The sequence below is a fragment of the Sebastes umbrosus genome, chromosome 11 (assembly GCF_015220745.1).
Source record: "Sebastes umbrosus isolate fSebUmb1 chromosome 11, fSebUmb1.pri, whole genome shotgun sequence".
Taxonomy (NCBI): Eukaryota; Metazoa; Chordata; class Actinopteri; order Perciformes; family Sebastidae; genus Sebastes; species Sebastes umbrosus.
In genome coordinates, this window is record NC_051279.1 from 5,924,018 (window position 1) to 5,946,870 (window position 22,853).

General features: G+C 41.0%; 1 protein-coding gene across 3 annotated transcripts in view; it reads right to left on the bottom strand.

Annotated features, from left to right (window-relative positions):
- Positions 1-2,017: 2,017 nt before the first annotated feature.
- The window catches only part of znf385d (zinc finger protein 385D), a 93,089-nt gene continuing 72,253 nt past the window's right edge, over positions 2,018-22,853 (bottom strand). For 2 of the 3 annotated variants that reach the window (XM_037785557.1, XM_037785559.1), the window contains 5 exons: positions 14,537-14,881; positions 11,098-11,282; positions 7,694-7,795; positions 6,746-6,808; positions 2,018-2,980 (listed from right to left, as the gene is read on the bottom strand). In XM_037785557.1, coding sequence (XP_037641485.1) covers positions 2,729-2,980; positions 6,746-6,808; positions 7,694-7,795; positions 11,098-11,282; positions 14,537-14,881 — 947 coding nt within the window. In that variant the 3' untranslated portion in view covers positions 2,018-2,728. The remainder of the gene's footprint in view (positions 2,981-6,745; positions 6,809-7,693; positions 7,796-11,097; positions 11,283-14,536; positions 14,882-22,853) is intronic. The other variant, XM_037785558.1, reaches the window with a different exon arrangement.

A 22,853-nucleotide genomic window follows, 5' to 3' on the forward strand; every position in this document is an offset into this window, starting at 1 on the left:
GACGCCAAGGGGCGTGGTGTGACGCCAAGGGGCGTGACAAAACGGCGGTATGTGACGAGTTGGGATGAGAACATGTTGGTTTAGCTTAAAATGACTACGTTTGTTACGTTATTAAGATACGGACGTAAATTAAAATAAGTCAACGTTGACTTTTGGTTTCACACGGGACACAAACAGCGGCTTCCTGGGTTATAGTCCTGTGTTTGTTTGACCCGTCCATCGTATGCGGACTATCATTACAAACGTATTTGTGAAACGTCAAAAACAAACGTAATCAAAATAAGGTTGCCTTGAAACATAATTCACAATGCAGTTTCCTTGTATGGGAATGTAATTTTTAGGAGACAGTGCTGTGTTGACAGAAAGAAAAATACAATTATCCTTTGACGTAAAGTGAAGTGAATGTAGTACAGATGCTGTATATAGTCGTATGCCTAAATGTCACGGTGTTCAGCATCAGCCGCTGCTGGAGTATAAATGACTACATGCAGGTAACAATCTGCTGCATTATTACTCCAATAGGTCATCTGTCATTCAGTAACATAGCGTGTTTTGTTGAATTTACCCGAATGTAATAAATTTAACATCACTTGGACGGGGACGCGTCTGCTCTGCTTGCTACTTAAATACAATATGATACTGTGAATAATTTAATAGAATCCAGCAGGAACATTTACATCAGGGTTATAGATTTGCCTCTGTATTACAAGCACACATCGTGATACAAACAAGGAGAGTGCACATCCTTCAGAAACATATTTTGTTAGTAGTGGAAATGGAGTTGTGCAAGGAATTTTAATGATGCATCCTGAATATGAATTTAGTACTGAATGTGAGTCAGTGAAACACAACGTTGTGATAAGTGTTGCTATGAATGCACATCTTCATACAAACACTCTAGGAGAGTGAACATCCTTCAGATACATATTTTATGTACTGTATTTTTTGGATTTCCATATTCTCCCCTTAATATTTTTTACCCCAGATTCATTTCAAGTACTGTACTGAACTACACAGGATGACCAGCATTAACAAATTAGGACTCTTTTTATTTGAAATTGTTCACCTTTTACACACTGACAGTTAATATACACAAGCTTTTGTGGTCCCTCTGGCCCGAGACATGGTCAGTGACAATGTGTGCTGTATATCAACTAGGATGGCTTATGGTGGATGGGAAGCTCTCTCACACACACACCAGCCTGATCGCACGGCAATTTGTGAAATAGTCACGAAATTTAATGTATTGATTCGTGTACATAGACACAAATTTAAATTTTTTTTCGTGATGGTCAGCATGAAATCAATTCGTATGTAATCTGCGCAACAGTGAACCGGGAAGTATAAAGAGCGGCGAACGCCACGTAGGGAGGAGTTTGGGGTTGATGGGTGTGTCAAAAAACACAGGAGCTTTCGTACTTAAGTTACGGTCCTTCTGGAGTTATTTTAACCCAAACCACGATCTTTTCCTAAACCTAACCAAGTTGTTTCCTGCATAGACGGAAGTTTATTTTGAAAAGACTCTATGCATGTAATGAGAGAACGCACGAAAATGAGGAATAACTTTTCATAAGATATCATACAAACTGTTGTATGAGGATACATTGCGTAAAAACATGTGTTGTCGAACATTTGCTGATGAAACAATTCTGTCTCCCAAAAAATTTGAGCGCTTTTTTTGCTTACAACGGAGCCTCTTTTCCTAAACGTATCTAAATAGTTTTTGTCACGTAACTTCCGTACTACTTCCGGTGTTAATTAAACCCAAACCGCAATCTTTTCCTAAACCTAACTTAGTAGTATTGTTGCCTAAACCTAACCAAGTCGATCTATTCCTAAACGTAACTAAGTAGTTTTATTTTGAAAAGACTGGAGCGGAAATTGTGTTTCACATGTTGCTGGACATACAAAAAATACATTGTTGAAAGTCGCGAAAGAAAAGGGAAATTCGTGTCTATGTACACAAATCAAATAGATTGAATTTTGTGACTATTTCACGGATTGCTGTGACACACGCACACACATACACATCCAAATACACACACTCAAACACACACGGACTAGCACACATGCAGGAGCACACACTTGCACACACATACACACAGATATGCAAGGACGGATACAAAAACACACGTCACGACACGTACTCGAACAATTCTAACACAGTCTAGCCATCTAATGTAGACATCAACAGAGGAGGGGCTTAAAGTGCATACAGGAACAGAGGAGGGCCTTGCTCGCTCTATGATCAGTAACATCCTCTTAAATTATGAGCGACAGTAATCCTCCACTAAAGCAATGATCTTAGTGCCACGCTGTATCTTTACAAAAAGCACATCCCTACCGTATGTTTAGCTCAAACTGTGCCTTGCATCATGAAATAATGACACTGCATAGTTCACGGGGTCAGTCTTATACATTATTGCGGTACAATGTAGGTCCAGGTCCGGGGTCCGGGTATGAGACTGCAGGATGGCACAGAAAGCATGTTTACTGTAGTTTTCAGTGGGATTAGAGAAATAAATCCATCACGAGAAAGCACCCGATGATTCGCTGCTGTCCGGTTTAGCTTTAAATGTGGGATAATCCGTACAAGGAGAGGTGAGAAGATGTCCCCGGATGCATAGAAGGAGCGCAGATGCTGACACGACTCCTCGGCCTGGTCTTGGTGACGCACAGGGTTTGGTCCTTGACAGGAGGCGGTGTGGAAGCGCCCGGGTCAGACAGGTCAATAAGGGGCAAATAGGACTTGTGGATGGGAGGTCCTGACAGGCCCGGGGGCCGGGCGGAGCAGTGCAGCGGGGAGGGTCTGTGTCTGGAAGAGGGCAGGGGTCGGGGCGTGGTTGGTGGTGTGGTTCGTGCGGTGCGCGAATGAGTTGCCGAGGGCGGCGGCGGCGGCTGCTGCCACTGCTGCCAGGTGAGCAGGTATGATGGTGGGAAGAGGCGAACACTGGCGCTCCTTGGCCAGGGACAACTTTATCTGATAGGGGAAGACAAAATTCAGTCAGTACAGTAGACAAAATAATGGAAACACCAGGGACCAGATTCTGATACAAAGAACAATCATATTTTTACCTGGGCAAGAAATCCCCTTTTTAAATTTGCAACACTACAGATACCAAAAACAATACCTTTCTCAATATCTTACAGTGAGAAATATAAACAAAGCCCTTTTTTTCATTTAACAAAAGAAGCCAAAGTCTGTTCATTTTAAATGTCTTCTAAACATAAGCTGCTATAAAGTAACTTTGCTTAAATAAAAACCAGATCAGGAACTATTTGATCAAAAAAAACAAGGAAATAAGAATGCAAGTCTGGCAGGACATTCGATGCCAACCTTTAGTGCTTTTTCGATATTTGATTAACAGAAAGTTAATCAAGAACTATCTTGATAATCGAGTAACCACTGGAGTCGTTTATCCAGGGACAATGCAAAACATTTCTGTTTCTGTTTCCAGCATCTCTGTCTACCCGATCTCATGGGAAGGTGTATAAATAGCATGACATAACAAGGACATTCTGCGTGTCATGAGGACGCATTTGTGTCATTTGTACGTTGCTTTTTGCTTGTCATTTGAACGCCACACAACAAAACCACGGTAACGTCTGCAGTTAGGTTGAGGCAACAAAACCACTTAGTTAGGTTTAGGAAAAACGTTATGGTTGGGCTTAAAATAAGCACGTAAACTAAGTAATGTGACTTACAAAACAAAACAACGGTCTCCTGGTTGAAAGTCCTGTGTTTGTTGGACACATCCACCTCCTCTCTCGCCCACCATAAATGGTCTTTCTCGCTTTTTATTCTACGTCACTCACTCATATTTACACCGATGAATTTACATTGCTGTCAGTAAGAAAGGTGTTTTTATTGTACGCTAAAATGTCTTGGCATTCATACACCCTTTCGTAAGAACAAGCTGCAAGTGTGAGGATTTTCTGCTTTTATTGTACATTATATATCCTTAGGGGTTGGACTGTTGCTCGGACAAAACATGCAATGTGAAGACGTTGCATTGAGCTCTGGGTGGCCCTTTTTTCACAGCTACATTTTACAGTCTACGCTTCATAGTGCAGTTTATTTGTTTTGTTGTCGTGATTTTCCAGACTGCTCGCTGTTACAATCCTGGATCAACAGAGGCAACATGGTGGTATCACAAACCATAGACTTATCATAAGAAACATGAATAAACAGAAAACAGAGTGGCTGGGGACACCGCTGCTGTGGTGCAGTCTGCCGGCACAGAGAGGGTTGGGGGATGGGGACCAAACAGGTGCCAGAAATCTAAGCTGCTAATTACTGAAAGTGTTCCAGGTGATCTGTGAGACACCAGAGCTCACACAGGAAACTGCAATAGACATGTTTCATTCTATATAAGTGTTCAACTGCTTAACCAATGTACTTGCAATTTAGACAAGAGACATCTTTTATGCGTGTTTACAGTGGTGATTAAATTACTACAAAGTCCTTTTTCCCATTAAAAATTGCTATAAGTGTGAGTTTTTATTGAGAAAGAATAAGAAAGAAGGAATAAAAGAAACAACAGATGGACAAAAAGAAAAAAAGCGCCCAACCTCCAAAAACAACGTAATAGGGTGAAAAGGTCACCAAAGTTATCTGGCTTAATCTTCTGTATCAGTAATGGAAAATCTACGGTCTCACAGCACCGCGATGGCAGCCGTTGTCATGGGTTATCAATCACTGACTCAGGCATCGTAACCCTATGGGAGGCATTCTTTACTCTCCGCTCATCAAAGAAGCTCCTCTCCGTTAACTCAGTCAATGATGGGTTTCAGAAAAAGTCATTTCCCCCACACTGGTAACCCCCGCGCTTTGTCTCGGCAAACAGTGGGTGTGATTAATGCCGTCCTCTGAGAGCTTCTGTAAGACGGAAAGTCAGGCTCTCCTTTATCTTCTCCACATTGAATCCACATGGCTCCTTCATGCATCCGATCAATCCCGCGTCACGTGGCACTCAAAAACAACTTTTAACACGCGCCTGGAGTGCAAGAAGCCCGGGGGGTTCTCCACAAAGGGGGACGGCGAGTACCAGAAAGTTAAACAATCACCTCAGGAAAGTATTCGAAACGTTATTTGCAGTTCGCTTCTCTTATTCCGCGGTTTGTAAACTTGCCTGACACTAATTGTGTCTTGACGCAGGAGACCGCACGGCGAGCTACTCCAAATAAGTTAAAACCGACATTTACGATTACTTATAAATAGTATTCGACCCCAGTCTGCTTTCCGCCTCCAGCGGGCTGGCTCAGAGGAGTCTTGATACATGCCATTTTTGTCAATAAAATATCAAGTTTTCGAATTGCATCCTGCTGTTCCCTGCCAGGGCTCTTTAATAAAAGCCAGGTAACAGGTGAGCCGGTTATGAAGGTTGACATTTTATTGAATTAGGAGCAGTCAAGTGGATTGAATGTGCCTTATCAAAGAACAGACACTTTGGAAGAGGTGTGGAGGATTTTTTGCAGACAAAAAAGAAACATAAAACTGCCACAAACCTGCATGTGGTTGGGTCCAACGTTCTCTCCCATAAAAACAGAGCAAGACAGAATGGTGCTATTGGGGTTGGGCACACAGGAGAAATATGGAAAATATAGAAAAAGTGAAATGTGTTTGTTAAGATTTCTTGAAATAAAATGTAATATTTAGGCCTTTCAAGATAAAAAGAGATCTTGAAATTAGCTGGGAAAACTCATTTTGTGCCATATTTCACTGGTATTGTGAATTGTTGTGTTATAGTCTGTAATGCTCAAAAGTAGTAGTTATTTTTTCCACTTAAAGAACCAGTGTGTAACAATTAGGTGGATCTATTCGCAGAAATGGAATATAATATTAATACGTTTTCTTTAGTATATAATCACCTGATAATAAGAATCGTTGTGTCTTCGTTAGCTTAGAATGAGCCGTTTATATCTACATAGGGAGGGAGTCCTCTCTGCTATGCTGCTGAATCTGCCATGTTTCTACAGTAGCCCAGAACGGACAAACCAAACTCAAACTAAATTTTCCTGTTCGGACCGGAATCGATAACGTTAATCGCTCCCGTCGCCACCGCTCTCTCTTTCTTGCTTCACCACTCACTTCCCATGTACACACACACTCTACGCAGTGGCCCTGCTCCAGATGACCTCTTACAACAACAGGCTCTATAGAGGGGGCCATTCACGTTTTTGCGTCGGCCACTGTAGCTCTCCAACACGCTTTACATACGAGAGAGGTTGGTTGCAATCTCCTCACCTTACCGGTAGCTACCACCATATCCTACACACTGGACCTTTAAGAAGATATTCAAGATGCATTGTTTAAAAGCAAGTCCCTGTATCTCACTTATTAGGTTATTGTGTCTTATAATAAGTGTTATGAGATATATTGACTAGTACTTAGAAAAATATACTTGGTAAGATTTTGCTTTTTTGCAGCGACATAGGTTGCGTCTGAAATCCCATACTAACACGCTATTCTACGCTAAAACAGTTTGTGGGATTTTTTAGTAGACTGTGTCCGAGACCTTAGTATGAAAACAATAGTACGCAAATTGCATACTGCGGCATAAATATCCCACAATGCAATGCGGTAGTGACGACAACATTCATAGCAGACGTTGACGGACAGCTCTGTAACGTCAGTAACACTTCAATATGAGTGTAAGTATAAGATTTCACTTTGCTAGCCGTAATATATATTTTTTAATTCTCACAAATCATCATTTGGTCACATGAGGTTGGCATAGGTTACCGTGTTTACGTGTTTCCAACCGGCAAGGAGGCTCTCAGGAAGTGACGTGGTAATTAAGTGCGTCTGAAAAGATACATACTACTGTTTATTCACACAAAAGAGGTTGCATCTGAAATTACATACTAACATGCTATTTAGTACGCTAAAACAATATTTGAGATTCTTTATTATGTCCGAAACTTGAATAAGAATACCAATAGTACGCAAATTACATACTATTTCCAGTAATATATTACAGTATGCCGTGGACACTACGGCGATATAAATATCCCACAATGCAATGCGGTAATACTGACAACATTAATAACAGACAATGGCGGACAGCTCTGTAACGCCAATAAGATTGTAAGTGTAAGATTTCACTTTGCTACATATGATATAGTTTTTAAATTTAAATTTTAAATTTCAAAGTTCTTGATTCTGACAAATAATTGTTTGGTCACATGAGGTTGTCATGGGTTACCATGCTTACGTGTCTCCAACCAGCAAGGAGGCTCTCAGGAAGTGACGTGGTAATTACAGTTTAGTGCGTCCGAAAAGATACATACTACTGTTTATTCACACAAAAGTATGTTGAATGATGTACACATATTGAGTATGTAGTACATAGTATGCATAGTACGCATACCATGCATACTATGTAGTGCATAGTATGCATAGTACGCAGCATAGTACGCATAGGCCTACCATGCATACTATGTAGTGCATAGTATGCATAGTACGCATACCATGCATACTATGTAGTGCTTAGTAAGCGATTTCGGACGCAGCACTATGAATTTCATGTGACTGCAAACAGAAACAGGAAGTGACTGGAACTGAAGGATGACAATGAACACATTCTCAGATATCATACGACATGTCTATTAGAACCGTGTCTGTGTGATTGTTGCGTCGATACCAGGACATTTGTCGCTGATAAGATGCCTGAGGCGTGCGGTGACTCACCGGCGGCTTGGTCTGGCCTTTCAGCGGTTTGCTGTAGGGGCTGTATTTAGGTTTGGCTGGTTTACCTGCTGCTCGGTCTTTATGACGCCGGCTGCTGATGTGCTGAAAAGGAAACAGAAAACAAGTTTCAAATGAGGCAGACCAGATACTTTTGGTTTGTTTTCTATTGAGTCTGGTTCGGTTTCACAGTGCACAAATTAACGTGGACCAAATTAAAAAAAGATATATGCTGAGGGGCGTGTACGAAGGAACGAAATTATCTTTTTTGTTTCGAGAGCTACCACTTCTATGCAGGGAATCACGGACTTTGATATACGTCACTATTTCTGCAGGCTTAATTTAGCATATTCTGTATGTTCTCTTCGGCCCAGATGTCAAGCAAACATGGGACTTCTGCAGAAGTCCACTTCAGTCCTCTCCTACTCATGTTTACCTGTTGTTTACCTGTGTCCATCTATACAAATGCCCACACAGGCAGCCTGCATTTTGGTTCGCTTGGAAACCAAAACAACCGGTCAGACACTGTTTGTGTCTGACCGGTTGTTTTGGTATTCACAACCGCCCAAACAAACCGCACCAGACCAAACAAACAGACTAAATGTTGGCTTGTGGAAGCGCCCTTAATGTTTATTCATTTTATCTGATAAACATTATTAATGTTTGGTTTATTAACCCGCCCCTGGCCTCCTGTCATTCTGACAAAGTGGCCCCAGGCAAAGTTGAGTATCCCTGCGCTAGAGGAAAGGCCTTGGGGTCATTAAAATCAAAACAGATCTGTTGGCAATTTTGATATTTCTTGTGTGCAAGTGGCCTGATAGTGGGGCCAAAAACATAGGATCCCTCTTAGATCATGAATATCCACAGCAATATTACATTTCAAGATAGCTTGTCAGACAAATTAGCTGGTCAAGGGGAAGGTTTGACCAGTTTCATGATAAGAAATACTACTGGTTTAGATACTGCAACCTTCTCTGGATATTCCATAGAAAAAATTGTCATAATCTTTTTATTACAGTGTTGCTGTGAGGCTCTATAGATGCCTCAGGCTGGATGCCATTTCAGATAGCTTATCATGCGTTGAGGTGGGAACCTGACCAACAGAGACGGAGGGGGCTGGACTAAAAATACACCTCCTGTCTCACGGCGGAGAGTATTACAGCTTTAAAGGTTTCGTTGCGACTGGAGCCACCCATGGTGAAAACGACTGCAGTTATGGCACTGCAAAGTACAGTGCAGAGAGCATGTGTTAAATGACACATTATGCTCTTATGTTAAATACAATATGTTATTAAAGCGATATTAAAGCTTGTGTGATTTTGAAAGACCAGAGACAACCAGTGGATCCGAATAAACAAGAAAAATACAAAATTCCTCAGTAACCTCAAGCCAATAAATAATTCAGCGTCGGTACACGTTGACAACAAAAAGGCAGATTTCTGTCTGTCTAAATTTCACAAGTCCTTGCAGTGGATTTAACAATCACACTTTTCCTCTGATTTCAAGCTGTAACTGGAATTTGTCATGCTGGATTCTCTTCACAGAGAACCGCTGCTGTTTTAGAAGTTCTCGGTAAAAGCCCCTGCATGAAAAATTCATACAAAGCCTGTCTATTTTCAGTGAGAAATCTCAAGGTTAGCTCAGACAAAACAGAGTGGTTTTCAAGTATTGTAGATGAAATCCCCCCTCCCGTGACAGAACGATCAGCAGCTACAAGAAAAGAAGATTTGTGGGGTGCCCCAAAGCAACAACCAAGAGACACATTCCAAGGAGGAGTTTTCAAGCCAAACCACAATAAGGGAAATATCACAGAGAGATCAGATTATTGTCAGCTTTCTAACCTGATTTCCTTTAACATCATGTAAACTAGAAAACCCTTTTTCCTTATTTGAGGAGAGGGATTAGGAGAAACTTGGGAGAAACCTCATTTCTTGGCCATGTACAATTTATGCTTAACCAGGTTTCTTGCAAGTTTTTGCAAGAGATTTGTGTCAGGGAAAGCTTTGCTGTGACAGCAGCGCAGCAGGAGGAAAGGAAAGATCATTACTAGTAGCGGTGCATTTTTGTATCCAAAATATTTCCACCTTGAATCCAACGAAACTGAAATCTGACACTGAAGTAAATGAGTCTAAATAAGTATAATAATAATAATCACAACGTAGCCACGCCCTAAAGCATCCCCTGCTTTATGGACTATTTGACTCTAAATGGGACCATAATTTACTGAATGAACATCATGCTGTATTGAAGAAGACTTGAAACTAGGGATTGAGACCATAAACTCATGTTTACAATGTTTACTGAGGTAATAAATCAAGTGAGAAGTAGGCTCATTTTCTCATAGACTTCTATACAACCAGAGTTCTTTTTGCAACCAGAGGAGTCGCCCCCTGCTGGCTATTAGAAAGAATGCAAGTTTAAGGCACTCAATTTTCAGACCCGGAGGTAGCCCACTGGTTCATACTTGTATTTGGGGTTTCTACTAGAACATGTTTACGTGCTTTAATGTTCAAAAGCACATTATTTTTCTCATACTGTCTGTCTGAATATACCTGTATTCACCCTCTCTCTGAAACGCTCCATTTGAGCGCCTATGTTTTTAAGCCCCCCTCCTGAAAAAGCCCAGTCTGCTCTGATTGGTTTGCGAGAAAAATATGGTACACCTTTGCAAAGGTAGTTATCAAGCTGTGGGTGATATATTCTAATGAGCCTGCATGTGACATAGGCAGGGGAACCAAATCTGAATGTCTTGAATCACTGTTTTTTGATCCTGAAACTGACTGGGTTGTCTTATTTCACAGTTTGTGGTTGGTAGGAACTCCAGATACCCAAATGTATGTGCACAAGTACTTCATTATATGTCCTCTTTAAATTAGTCTGTACTTGCTAAGCCACGCAACAGTTTGAGGGATTTAAATCCGCCCGCAAATTCAGTTTCTCTCTGGAATCTGTCTGTTTCTGTTGTGACTTCAAAAGAATAGTTTGAACTTTTATGAGGGGGTTATGTGCTGCACTATTTCTTGGCCAGACAGTGAATTTAGAGGTGACAGATGAGAGAGTGGTATTAATCTTCTCAACTAACTCGATGGCAATAAGGTCAATAAGCTAATTTTGCAAAATGACGACTATTTCTTCAAAGGCAAAATGATAAATAGACAGATTTATGTGGGATATTGATGAAATGTAGTTTGTCCATAACGCAGTAATATCCAGTATAATGACCTTGACCTTGTGATTAGTCGTTTGATTATATTCCAGTCCAATCTGTATCTATGTCTTTCCTTCACTGACTCTCTCTTTTGCTTGAATTTATTTTTTAAAGCTTCAGTTAAACATGCTTTGTGTGCGGGAAAGTTGAATATCATTAAAGTATTTCAGAGTTTTCAGAGATTTCCTCTGTACCTCACCTGCTTTAGCTGAGTCTCTGAGTTGACATGCACATCACACGTCTCACAGTAAAACGTTTTGTTCTGCAGGCCTGTTGTCGATTTGGTGGCGGTGACGGCCAGTTTGCTTTTGACTCCCGGCCGGGGGAAAGACTTGATGGAGCCCACGCCGGTCCTGGCCTCGAGCATTGTCTTGTGCTTCGTACCTGCAGGTTCAAACAAGAAGTGGCGCGGTCAGTACATTAACGTAATAGATGCTGCCTGAAGGAAAGGTGAGGTCAGAGGTTCACGTCTGTTATCCCTTCTCTGGTTTGGAAAATATAAGAGTCAGTGTGAAAGGGTCGACTTGTAAATTACCCTAAAACGTCCCTGATCAAAGTAGAGAACCCTGTTAAACCCATCCATGCAAAATGTCATGGTTCGCACAAATCTCTCATTTTTCGATGTCGCTGCAGGGCACTGTTAGCACAGAGGTTTAGCTCAGCCTTTAAGTGACTGGGCTTTCATGTGCAAATACCATTTTTATGTCCAGTTCGATTCCCTGCCTCTTAAAACAGCAGCAGCAGCTGCCTGCAGTGACACACATTTTCTTCAGGAAATGCAGTTCTAGGTATGATGATAAAAGGAACAGGGCATTACAACAGCGGCAGCGCTAAAAATAATAACAAGAAAAGTTCTTACTTCACTGCTTAAAAAACATTTTCTCTGTTTGTTTTCAGTTTGGATTGAACATATTCTGTTTCATAATTGAAACCTGTTATTACGTAACATTATGTACGTAACGTAACAACGTAACTACTTTAAATAAATAACAACCGCCCTTCACCTTTCTTACGTAACATTATGTAACAACGTAACGTATCGACTGTAACAATATACTGTAAATACTGTAAATAAATAATAACCACCCTTCACCTTTCTAACATAACGTTACGTAACAACGTAACGTAACAACGTAACTACTGTAAATAAATAACAACCTCCCTTCACCTTTCTTACGTAACGTTACGTAACGTTACGTAACAACGTAACGTATCAACTGTAACAATATACTGTAACTACTGTAATAAATAACAACCACCCTTCACCTTTCTTACATAACGTTATGTAACAATGTAACTACTGTAAATAAACAACCATACCCTTCACCTTTCTTACGTAACGTTATGTACGTAACGTATCAACCGTAACAACGTAACTACTATAAATAAATAACAACCTCCCTTCACCTTTCTTCTGTAACGTCACGTAACAAAGTAACGTAACAACCGTAAGAACCTAACTACTGTAAATAAATAACAGCCGCCCTTCACCTTTCTTACGTAACGTTATGTAACAATGTAACGTAACAATCTTAACAACATAACCACTGTAAATAAATAATAATCATCCTTCACTTTTCTGACGAAACATTATGTAACAACGTTAACGTAAAACAACGCTACATAAAACAGTGTAATGTAAAACAACGTTATGTAAAAAGCACAGTCAATTGGTTACTATACCACATAACTTTCAATAACGATCGCTTGATATATTACATCACTTGCTCTGACTGAATGCAAAAACATAGATTTAAATATTAAAATATTATTCATTGTGATATCATGACAATTTAAATGAATGAATCTGAAAACATTTCACAAACCGCCTGGCAGAATGTCACAGACCCCCGGGGGTCCCCGGACCCCACTTTGAGAATCACTACTGTATATTATATGCTAAAGAAGCTGTTCCAGATCTCTGCAAAACATCATCTTTGGCCTGAACCACTGAACCCAAAGGCTTTTCCTGTATTCCTTCCTTCGCTGTTAGAACAGCTAAAAGGACACTGCTGAGACTCTGGAGGAAACCCACTTATCAAGAATGGCTTACGACAATGGCTCAGCTGGCTGGTTATGAAAGGGTCACATGCTCTCCGTTGAACAAGGCTGATGAATATGAATTCGCACGGGACCCTTTCACCGCCTGGCTATCTGTGGCTTTGAGGTCACTTGTGTAATCTAGCGTGGACTGCTGTGCTTAAATGTGGAGAAGATGTTAGTGTTGTACTGTATTGTAATTGTGGCAGTATTTTTTGTCTACCATGCCCCTGTTGATGGAATAGTTGATTTGTTCTCTTGTTCAAACCCTCAATAAAATGTTCATTATAAAAGAATTATGTAATGAGGCAAAAGCAGCAGGACATTCCTGTGCATGAAGCGCCGACTGAAGTAATAGATGACTCAGAGTACTGTCATATCTCCACTCTGTGTGTGTGTGAATGGGGTATTAGAAATTAGTTTGGAGCGCCTTGGCAGCCGAGTTATTACTGCGCATACCATATAACCACAACGTCCTGGTTTCGGTTCCGGCCTTGGGACCTTTGTTACATGTCATACCTCCCCTCTCTCTCTCCCAACCCCATTTCTATACCGCCCTCTGTCAAATAAAGGCGAATCTTAAAAAACAAAAACAATTTTTGTTTTGTAAAGCAAGGCCGTCTCATAATACCTGATCAAAGTTGGATACACGGTTTCTATGGAAACTGATGACAACCACCCCCAAAAGGGGGTCTGACAGTTATTGTTGAAGACAGCCAATATAACTCAATAATGATGAAAAGAACATTTCAACATTGGTGCTGTGTAATTGTGTAGAAATCCAGCACATAACCGTCTTGACAAAAAAGCATCAACTGAAAAACAAAACTATTTCAACACTGATGCTAGTGTGTGTTTTTCATGGAAATTGCACGACATGGAAATGAATAATCCACCCACATTGAATGTTATCATGGGTGTTATCAGCGGTTGTAAGCCCCATAGATATGGGTTAGAGGGGGCCTGCTACACCTATTAGTAGTTTCAGAAGGTCGTTATCTTGCATTGACATGGTTGATCACCGATACGAATACAAGAAGACGACACCGACCTCTAGTGGCCATAATAATTATGACGATAAGGAGGAAGTCAGGTGTCGTATTATGAGCAAGTCCGCATGTGGTGGTGGTCAAAAAGTCTACACTGACTTATTTTACTGTACTTTTGTTACATACTTCACTAACACCAAGTTACGTAGATTACGAAACAAACATACTTATTTGAACCCAAACCATGATCTTTTCCTAAACCTAACCAAGTAGTTTTGTTTCCTCAGCCAGTTGTTTTGTTTCAATTCACAACGTTAAGTTTCACTTTCACAATGTGGGAGGTGCAGTTTGACCCTTCTGGAGCATTAGAATGGTAGTGATAACCACTGATAACACCCATTCAATCGGCTAATAACATTCAAAATGGGTGCATAATCATGCTAAAATCATGATATTTAATGAGAAAACCACTTTTGTCTTCTGTACAATCAGAATTTGGTTTATTGCAAAGTAGGTTTCACGTACGAGGAATTTGCAAATACCTCATAGTTATTACAATGCTCAAGTGATGTTTACTTTTGCAGCAAATGTCTCTCGCACGTCTCTTACCGCTATTGTGAGCCTCCAGCTGCGACGCCGAATTCACCGCCACTTTGCACAGCGAGCAGTACAGAAGACGTCGAGCTTTCTCCTCCTCTGTTTCCCCGTCTGTCTCCGCCTCGGGCTCGGCCTCGGGCTCCAGGTCTGGTTCTGAGGGAGAGTCGAGAGTTGAGTCCCCTCCAGCAGCTGAGGTAGTCTGTGGGGCGGCGGCTGCCGTGGTGCTCGTGACTATCGGCGAGGCCACAGTTGCCAGCGTTGGCGTTGTGAGGGTCGTCAAGGATGCCAAGGATGCCAAGGTTAGCGCCGGTCTGAGCACAGGGGACAGCGGCAGAGGCACTGCTCCAGGAACGCCATCTGCAAAGAGGAAATAGATTATTTGTTTTGAATCTTATGGCTGCATTTATCATTTAGGGCCTAAGATGTTTTATTCATGTAATGTTCAACCAACAGGTGGCTGAACATGTTTTTTCAGACTTTGAGATGTGGACATGGAAGAGAAAGCGTACTATCAACACAGATATGCAAGACTATTACCATAGTTGAATCTGAATACAGTTGGGTCCAGATAAAGACAGACATTCTGTTGACGTGCACATGTTGGTGTGTTTAAGACACTGCAAAAAACATGTTCAAAGAGTTTGAGAAGAAGACCAGAACATAAGGAGGGGGCGATACAAACAAAACACTAAAGCAAATGAAGAAAACATCTTCCAATTTGACAACACCTGTGCTGCATTTAGGAAATACACGACAGAGTGAGAAAACATGACCAAATATAGACATGCTGCACAGAAGACAACGGAAATGAGTTACAAAACCTCAACAGTTTCCAGGGAACAGAATGTAAGCGCTAACAGTCTCAAACACCAGAAAATTACATCCGTCCGGCTCTCAGAGTAAAAAGCCCCCACAACAAAAGGTATTGGCTTTTTCCAGCACTAATAGACTTAATAAATACCTGCTGCTGCCCTTTTCATGGTAAAACACATGGTGACGATATGTAGGGTCGGAAATGTGGAATTTGATCTGGTGAACTGATTATAACCCGTGGCTGCAAACTCTTCACAATGTGTGATTTTTAAAGATTTAGATTGACAAAATTCAATATTTTTGAGTAATTTATTTATCTAAATAGCAAATTTTCTGTTTGCAGCTCACACAATTTTTGGTAATTTTTCAGGTTTAGAATCTCCTACTAGGACATTTTAATCTTTAGGAAATATTTACACTGTCAATTGATTAAAATATTCAATCGCGATTAATCACAAATTAATCACACCTTTTTTATCTGTTCAAAATGTACTTTAAAGGGAGATTTGTCAAGTATTTATCACTCTTATCAACATTGCTTTATGCAAATGTATGTATACATTTATTAATGGAAATCAATTAACAATCCAAAACTATGACACATATTGTCCAGAAACCCTCACAGGTACTGCATTCATCATAAAGAAATATGCTCAAATCATAACATGGCAAACTGCAGCCCAACAGGCAACAACAGCTGTCCGTGTGTCAGTGTGCTGACTTGACTATGACTTGCCCCAAACTACATGTGATTATCATAAAGTGGGCATATCTGTAAAGGAGAGACTCGTGGGTACCCATAGAACCCATTTTCATTCACATATCTTGAGGTCAGAGGTCAAGGGACCCCTTTGAAAATGGCCACGCCAATTTTTCCTCGCCAAAATTGGATTCGTAAGTTTGGAGCGTTATTCAGCCTCCCTCTAGTACGACCTGGTTGGTACCAATGGATTCCTTAGGTTTTCTAATTTCATATGACGCCAATATCTTCACTTTAGCTTTAAAACCTAAAAATCGGAAGTTGCGTAAATACGTTAAAGAAATTAGTGGCGTTAAAGCAAATTTGCGTTAACGCATTATCGATAGCGTTAACTTTGACTGCCCTAATCATAATTGCAACTTTTTGCAATATCACCCAGCCCTAAACATACCATACCATACCAAAACATATACAATTCTGAAGACTGAAGTAGAAGATAAACAAACTGTACGTCTTTCTAAAATCACAAAATTACCTATTTTTATTTCTAGATAGGCAGGAATATTGAGTCGAGACTAACACAAGCAAAACAAACTGGAAACCAACTCGATTTTCAGAGACAAGTAGCCCTGATTTCTATTTATGCTGGTAAAGTATATAAGTGCTGAGTTATTCAGGAGATAATGGATTATATGTCATAGTATGTATGTACATATCCAACAAATGCAATCTATATTATTGAGAAAGACTGCTCAGCAGAATAATCCGACCTCTGATCCACTGTCGGTGCGTGAGATCACATTAACATGTTACACAAATAGCTGCTGTGTTCTGAAAGAAATGTCTGATATTTTTTTAGGGCACGAAGACAGCAGCGGATCGATATATTTGACTCATAACACAACACCACATGTCAGTGTACGGAATACAGAGGACTTGCTGCCACATGTACGAAAATTTAATTTTGCCTCGGGAGCACCACCTGATCGATGCCAACGCCTCTGAGTTCTCCGCACTCCGGCGTCACGAAGTGAAGATCAGCCAGCCAGGAGAGAAGATCAATAGTGAATTATGTCATGCTATTTTTGTGAGCCATTATATATGGTTCTTATTTATCCTAGCAGAGGTGTTGGAGTTCGGCGCCGCATAAACTGATCCATGTTACATCGTCAACGGGTTCACTTCTGGCAAAGGTTAGAAAAAATAAATGAGAGGTTGTGAGCAGCAGGTATGTTTCTGTTGTGAAAGACGTACATCTTTTATGTAGGAAGACTCAGAAAGAGCTTCTGGTGAATGTTGTCTATTTATTCAAGCCGAGGTATTGAATGGCATTAAAGGATTGCAGCTTATTGCACCGACACTCTTGGCAAAAGCTTCAGCTAAATGCTTTAAACGTATGTAAATGTATGCGTTGTGGGGGTTTTGTCTTTTCATCCATTAATCTTTGAAATGGGTTTATTCGTGTTGTAATGCTCTCCTCTTACAGCTGAATGACTCCAACTGTGAAATTTGCTGCACTTTCATGAAATCTTTAAAGTAATGAACAGGAGCAGGCGGTAAGTAATCTGCGCTGAAATGAAGGGGAGAGCTACAAAAGGGTTTGCTCTGACAATATGTAACAATAACAACATCATAAAACATGTGATAACAAATGCCTTGTTTTTCTATAGGGTTGCTGAGCAACAAAGTATAGAGGCTAAATGATGATGATGATGGTATCTGAGTGGCTTCCCTAAAGCAGTGTGACAATGTATTGGTCAGGCTCCGCTCTCATTTTACTGGGGTGTTGGCTATATTTACGCAGCAGGCTTACCTGCTCTGAATCAGCAACAAAAATACACAGAGAGGCGTCCAGGAGGTATCCTAACCAGATGCCAGAACCATCTCATCTGACCCCTTTGAATGCGAGAGAGCAGCAGTTCTACTCTGAGCTCCTTCTGGATGTCTGAGCTCTTCTACTTATTTATAACAGGGCTTTCACAACAAAAGTGCAAGAGCAAGGACATTATTTCCAATGGGTTCTCTCTCCAGCAGCTATATATATATACTCTGATATACTCCACAGAACGTGTCCAGTGGGATTTAGGCATTGTCAGGAGGAGAAAGTTGGCATAGCGACAATTTTATTGAAGAGACTGAAGTTCTGTAACTCTACTCTCTGATCTTACTGGGACTTCAGCAAAAAATCTAGTGACGGGAGGAAATATTAGAGTAGAAGGGGATGCCAAGTTATCAAAGTGCTGCTATGATGCTCTTCATTCCGTGCACTACCTCACGCAAACTATTTGTTCTTTTGCATTCGGTCTGAAGGCATCGTTAAGACGAGCCCAACCACCCTTTTGAAGAAAACTCATTTTGGTCGCTTGTATCCGTGATCAGTGGGCAACCTCCGGGTCTGAGAAGTGCCTTAAACTTGCATTCGTTCTAAAAGCCAGCAGGGGGCGACTGCTCTGGTTGCAAAAAGAAGTCTGATTATATAGAAGTCTATGAGAAAATGAGCCTACTTCTCACTTGATTTATTACCTCAGTAAACATCGTATACATGAGTTTATGGTTTCAATCGCTAGTTTCAAGTCTTCTTCAATACAGCATGATGTTCATTTAGTAAATTATGGTCCTATTTAGAGTAAAATGGACCATAAAGAAGGGGATCCTTTAGGGCGGGGCTAGCTTGTGATTGACAGGTTGCTACCACGGCGTTGTCCGTGTTTTACAACTTTAACCCTTTCACAGTGTGTTTTCAGTTCATGAAAGTTAATTGTAACATTTTGATTGCCTAAAAATGTTGTATTCAGCGTTCAGTTGTACTTAGCTCCACCTCTCATGTCACTACTGGATGCAAAAACAACAACATGTCAATGGCCAAATACTAAGATTGCGAAGGCCAAAATGCAGAACTCGAGGCTTCAAAACAGCAGTCCAAAAACAAATAGGTGATATCACGGTGGCTGCGTCCACTTCTTATTTACATTCTATGTCCGTTTCTGTCATTACCCAAAGCTCATGACCATATCTGAAGGAGGAAACATCAACAGTAAATCAAGAGCTTTGCAACAAACTCAGCTCCCTCTTCACCACAACACTACAGTGTCCACATTACTGCAGACACAGCACCAATCCAACTGTCGATCGCCATTTCACCCTCGCTCGTGAATAAGGTACTTGAACTTCTTCACTCGATACTCATAACATACTTTATATTTTTAATGATAAACTGGATTACACAGTGTGGTCATTGAGGCTGCATTCAGCAGCTTTTCTTTTCACTCCGTCAGTGTTGCTGCAGCAGTTCTTTCATGCTATTCGGACTGCCCCTGACAGGATCTGCCCATCAAGTGACCTTAAGCAAGGACGTCTATAGATTACTGTGGGCCAGCAGAGGATTGAGCGTCGGTGATGCAATGTGGTGCAGCTATGACTAATTGACCTCTACCTGTATGTCTGAGTGCGTTTTCAGTCGACGCTGCCTGTGGACTGATCCAAAGAAGAACATCTGGCATGAAAAGGCCATTATTCCAGGCTGTTACACTCAATATGGAACATTTATTTAAAGTCTGTGGACTCTGAAAAGGGGACCAGTGACTTCAATTATAAGTTGTGCCTCGTAATTTATGTTCTGTTTAATTTAAGTCGAGGCTGAATATGTTACAGGCAAGAGCCAGAAAGGTTCTTCCATCCACATAATATATAAACCTCCATGCTTAGATTCAACAAGATCAATCTGAATGCAAAAAATGAGCACATGAGCACTCTTACATTTGAACTTCAGCTAAAGCCAAACACCTTTTCGGGTATGTTGACAACCATCAGTTTTGATCAAACCCTAATGGTTTAAAAGCCATCAGCGACCCGAGTGTAACTTTACATTACCATGTCCCATCAAGCCCGAGCCATTACCACAAGAACAATAATTAATCTGTGAACTATTTATGATGTGGCTGACCTTGTCACTCCTGATGAATAATGTTTATGCCACGAGCAGAGCGGCAGTGACCTCTTTGCCCCCCGTAATTAGCAACCGCCTACTCCCAGTCGGCTCCGGTGTGCCAGGCATCAAAACAACCTGAAATCACGGCGATTAACTCACTCGATCTCACCAGCAAGCAAAAAGCTGCCATCACACCTGCTTCTCTGGGCATCTTTTCAATGGCACGGTCACCGGGCTGAGTGTGGGCCCAGAAAAGTGCAAGTGAAGGTTTGGTGTTCATGTGAGCCGGCAGGCTTTTCCCTGTAAGTGACTCATCACTGAACTGCTTTTGGCAGATATTTTCACCATGAACGAGCTAAAAGTAATGCGTCATCAGAATTATTTTAACTCTCTGAGACCTACAATAGACTCGTGCTTGTCTTTTTTAGGGCGGTGCAGGGGATCTTTAGGGGGAGATAGCAGGTCAACAGTAGATCTCACATAGAAGTGGTGTACATCATCTGAAAGCTGGGAACCTGAAGATTAATTTGAGATGCAGCTCAAAAACTGTGTGTCAAGTTGTTCTAGTCATAAATCTGAAATAAACCTGAATTAATTAATTAATAAAAAGATTTCTGCAAGAATTGCATTTTTCGGTGATTGGATGGTGAGCACTTCTGTTCTGGAAACTGCTCAGAAACCCCGTTATTGTCAATCTACCTGGGAAGACCATCCATCCTCTGAATGCTCTAGGTCTGTAGGTTGTGGCTGTAAAGTTTCATGAGGCTGTGATTATCCTAGGGGTCACCACCGGTCATTTTATACAGTGAGGTCAAATTTGAAAAAAATGGTCTCACTACAATGAAATGTCTCCTATGGGGACTGACATCATCACACATGAATACAGTTGGACTCTTGGATCCACAAGAGTCTCAGCTTTACAGTGATACCCAATTTATGTTATTCCAAGACTGTTTAGGGACCCCAGTATGCAGAAATATTCAAACATAAAATAACAGATTTATACTGCATGCAAAAAACAGTTTTTTTTGCCCCAAACTGCATGTGATTATCATAAAGTGGGCATATAACTAAAGGGGAGACTTGTGGGTACCCATAGAACCCATCTTCATTCACATATCTTGAGGTCAGAGGTCAAGGGACCCCTTTGAAAATGGCCATTATTTAGCCTTCTTCCCGACAGGCTAGCATGACTTGGTTGTTACCAATGGATTCCTTTCTAGTTTCATACATCTGCAGCTTCACTCTAGCTCTAAAACTGAACCTACAGCCTCTGAAAGACAGTAAAGTTGGTCGGGGAGAACCATTTAGGTTCTCTTCTCATTATCATTTTTTGGATCCACGTTGTCTTTGCTGTGGCGTTTTTTTCTGCTGAACGTCACAGATTGCTTTTGTTTCTTTATGTAGATGGCCCTCATTTCATTTATCAACAGCTGGGAAATATAATCTGCATCTTTTTCAGAGAATATTTCTCTGGCAGACTCTACAGTGACTCAGTGTTTTGAACAGCAAACACCAGTTGCGCAGAGTAAATTGTTTGGGTGCCGTTATCAAGAAATACTCCGACATTTTGGCAATCTGCTTGTGTTCTCTGATACGTGGAGCGTGACGATCAATATCAATTCAATTTTTATGAATTCAGAAGGAAGATGCATGGCTCCATGATTTGTTTAGCGCAATGTAGCACAAACACTGGAAGGAGGAGGAAATAGCCTCCAGAGATTCTCACTTCTAATATTGAGTGTGGACATTCATTCTTCAACCTAGAAACAATATCTGACACCTTATCGTAATCTCAACGGCCACCTGCTGGCTTGTTACTGAGCTTTTTAAAAGCATCTCACAGTCCTCATCAGGGGAAGGAATCTGCTCAGTTTGTTTAGTGTGAGTTTGCTAAAACCAGTCAACAATACATCAAACAATCACAAAGGTGTTGGTCAAAAATGTGCAAAGACAGCACCAATGAGGCCACGACATTGTCACAAGAAAATAGCCATCGTTGCTGTGTCTAAAGCTTTGCCAAATCTATGTTTACACGTTATTTAGCACTTTCTTGCTGAAACTAAGTTGGGAAGATTGATACCATTCTCATGCCCGTGTGTGTATGATGCTGGAACCCAGAGGAGATTAGCTTAGTTTAGCTCTTAAAACCACAATGGTGCGAGGATGACGTATTTTTGTAGGCCAACCCGGAAGTTAGAATCGCACTGGTTCCCTCGACAAAACAGCCAATGGGATTTTGGTATTTTTGGATTGATCAAACACAGCTTTAGAGTTGTGTCGCCAAATTCACACCAGGCAGTGGCGAAATGCGGCTCGCCACAGTAGTTAAATCTCTTTGCGGCCGGGAGGCGTGTTCATGTGTTTCAGGCGGGAAGAAATTCTGTGTAACATAGGTCAACATGTCAATTTTACTGATTGGCTGCGGGTCCTCTCTGGCAGAACTTTGCCGCTAAAAGTTAAACTTTTCCCAATTTTTGTTTGGCCGCTCTTCGCCGCAGTATCAAGTGGCCGCAACTCGCTGACCTCGTGAGCGGCCACCACAGCTTTTCATAGTCATTGCATGGCAGCTGGCCACTGGCCGCACTTCGCCTCTGCTCTGGTGTGAATTTGGCATTAGAAGACATTTTTGACACATCAAAGACGGACATTTTCTTGTTAAACATGTCAAGAACCTACCACTGTCATGAATGTAATGAGATAAAATTGATGAGAAAAGCTTCTTGTCTAAAAGCGCCTTCATGTGCAAGCATATTGTCCAACATGGCAGAGTATTCCTTTGATTCTAGTGACAGAAGTCAAAGCTGATGGCTGTTTAATCTACGATAGAGTGAAGAAAATTAGTATTAATCAACAAGAACGAGAAAGGCTGTATTCATCTGCCTTAA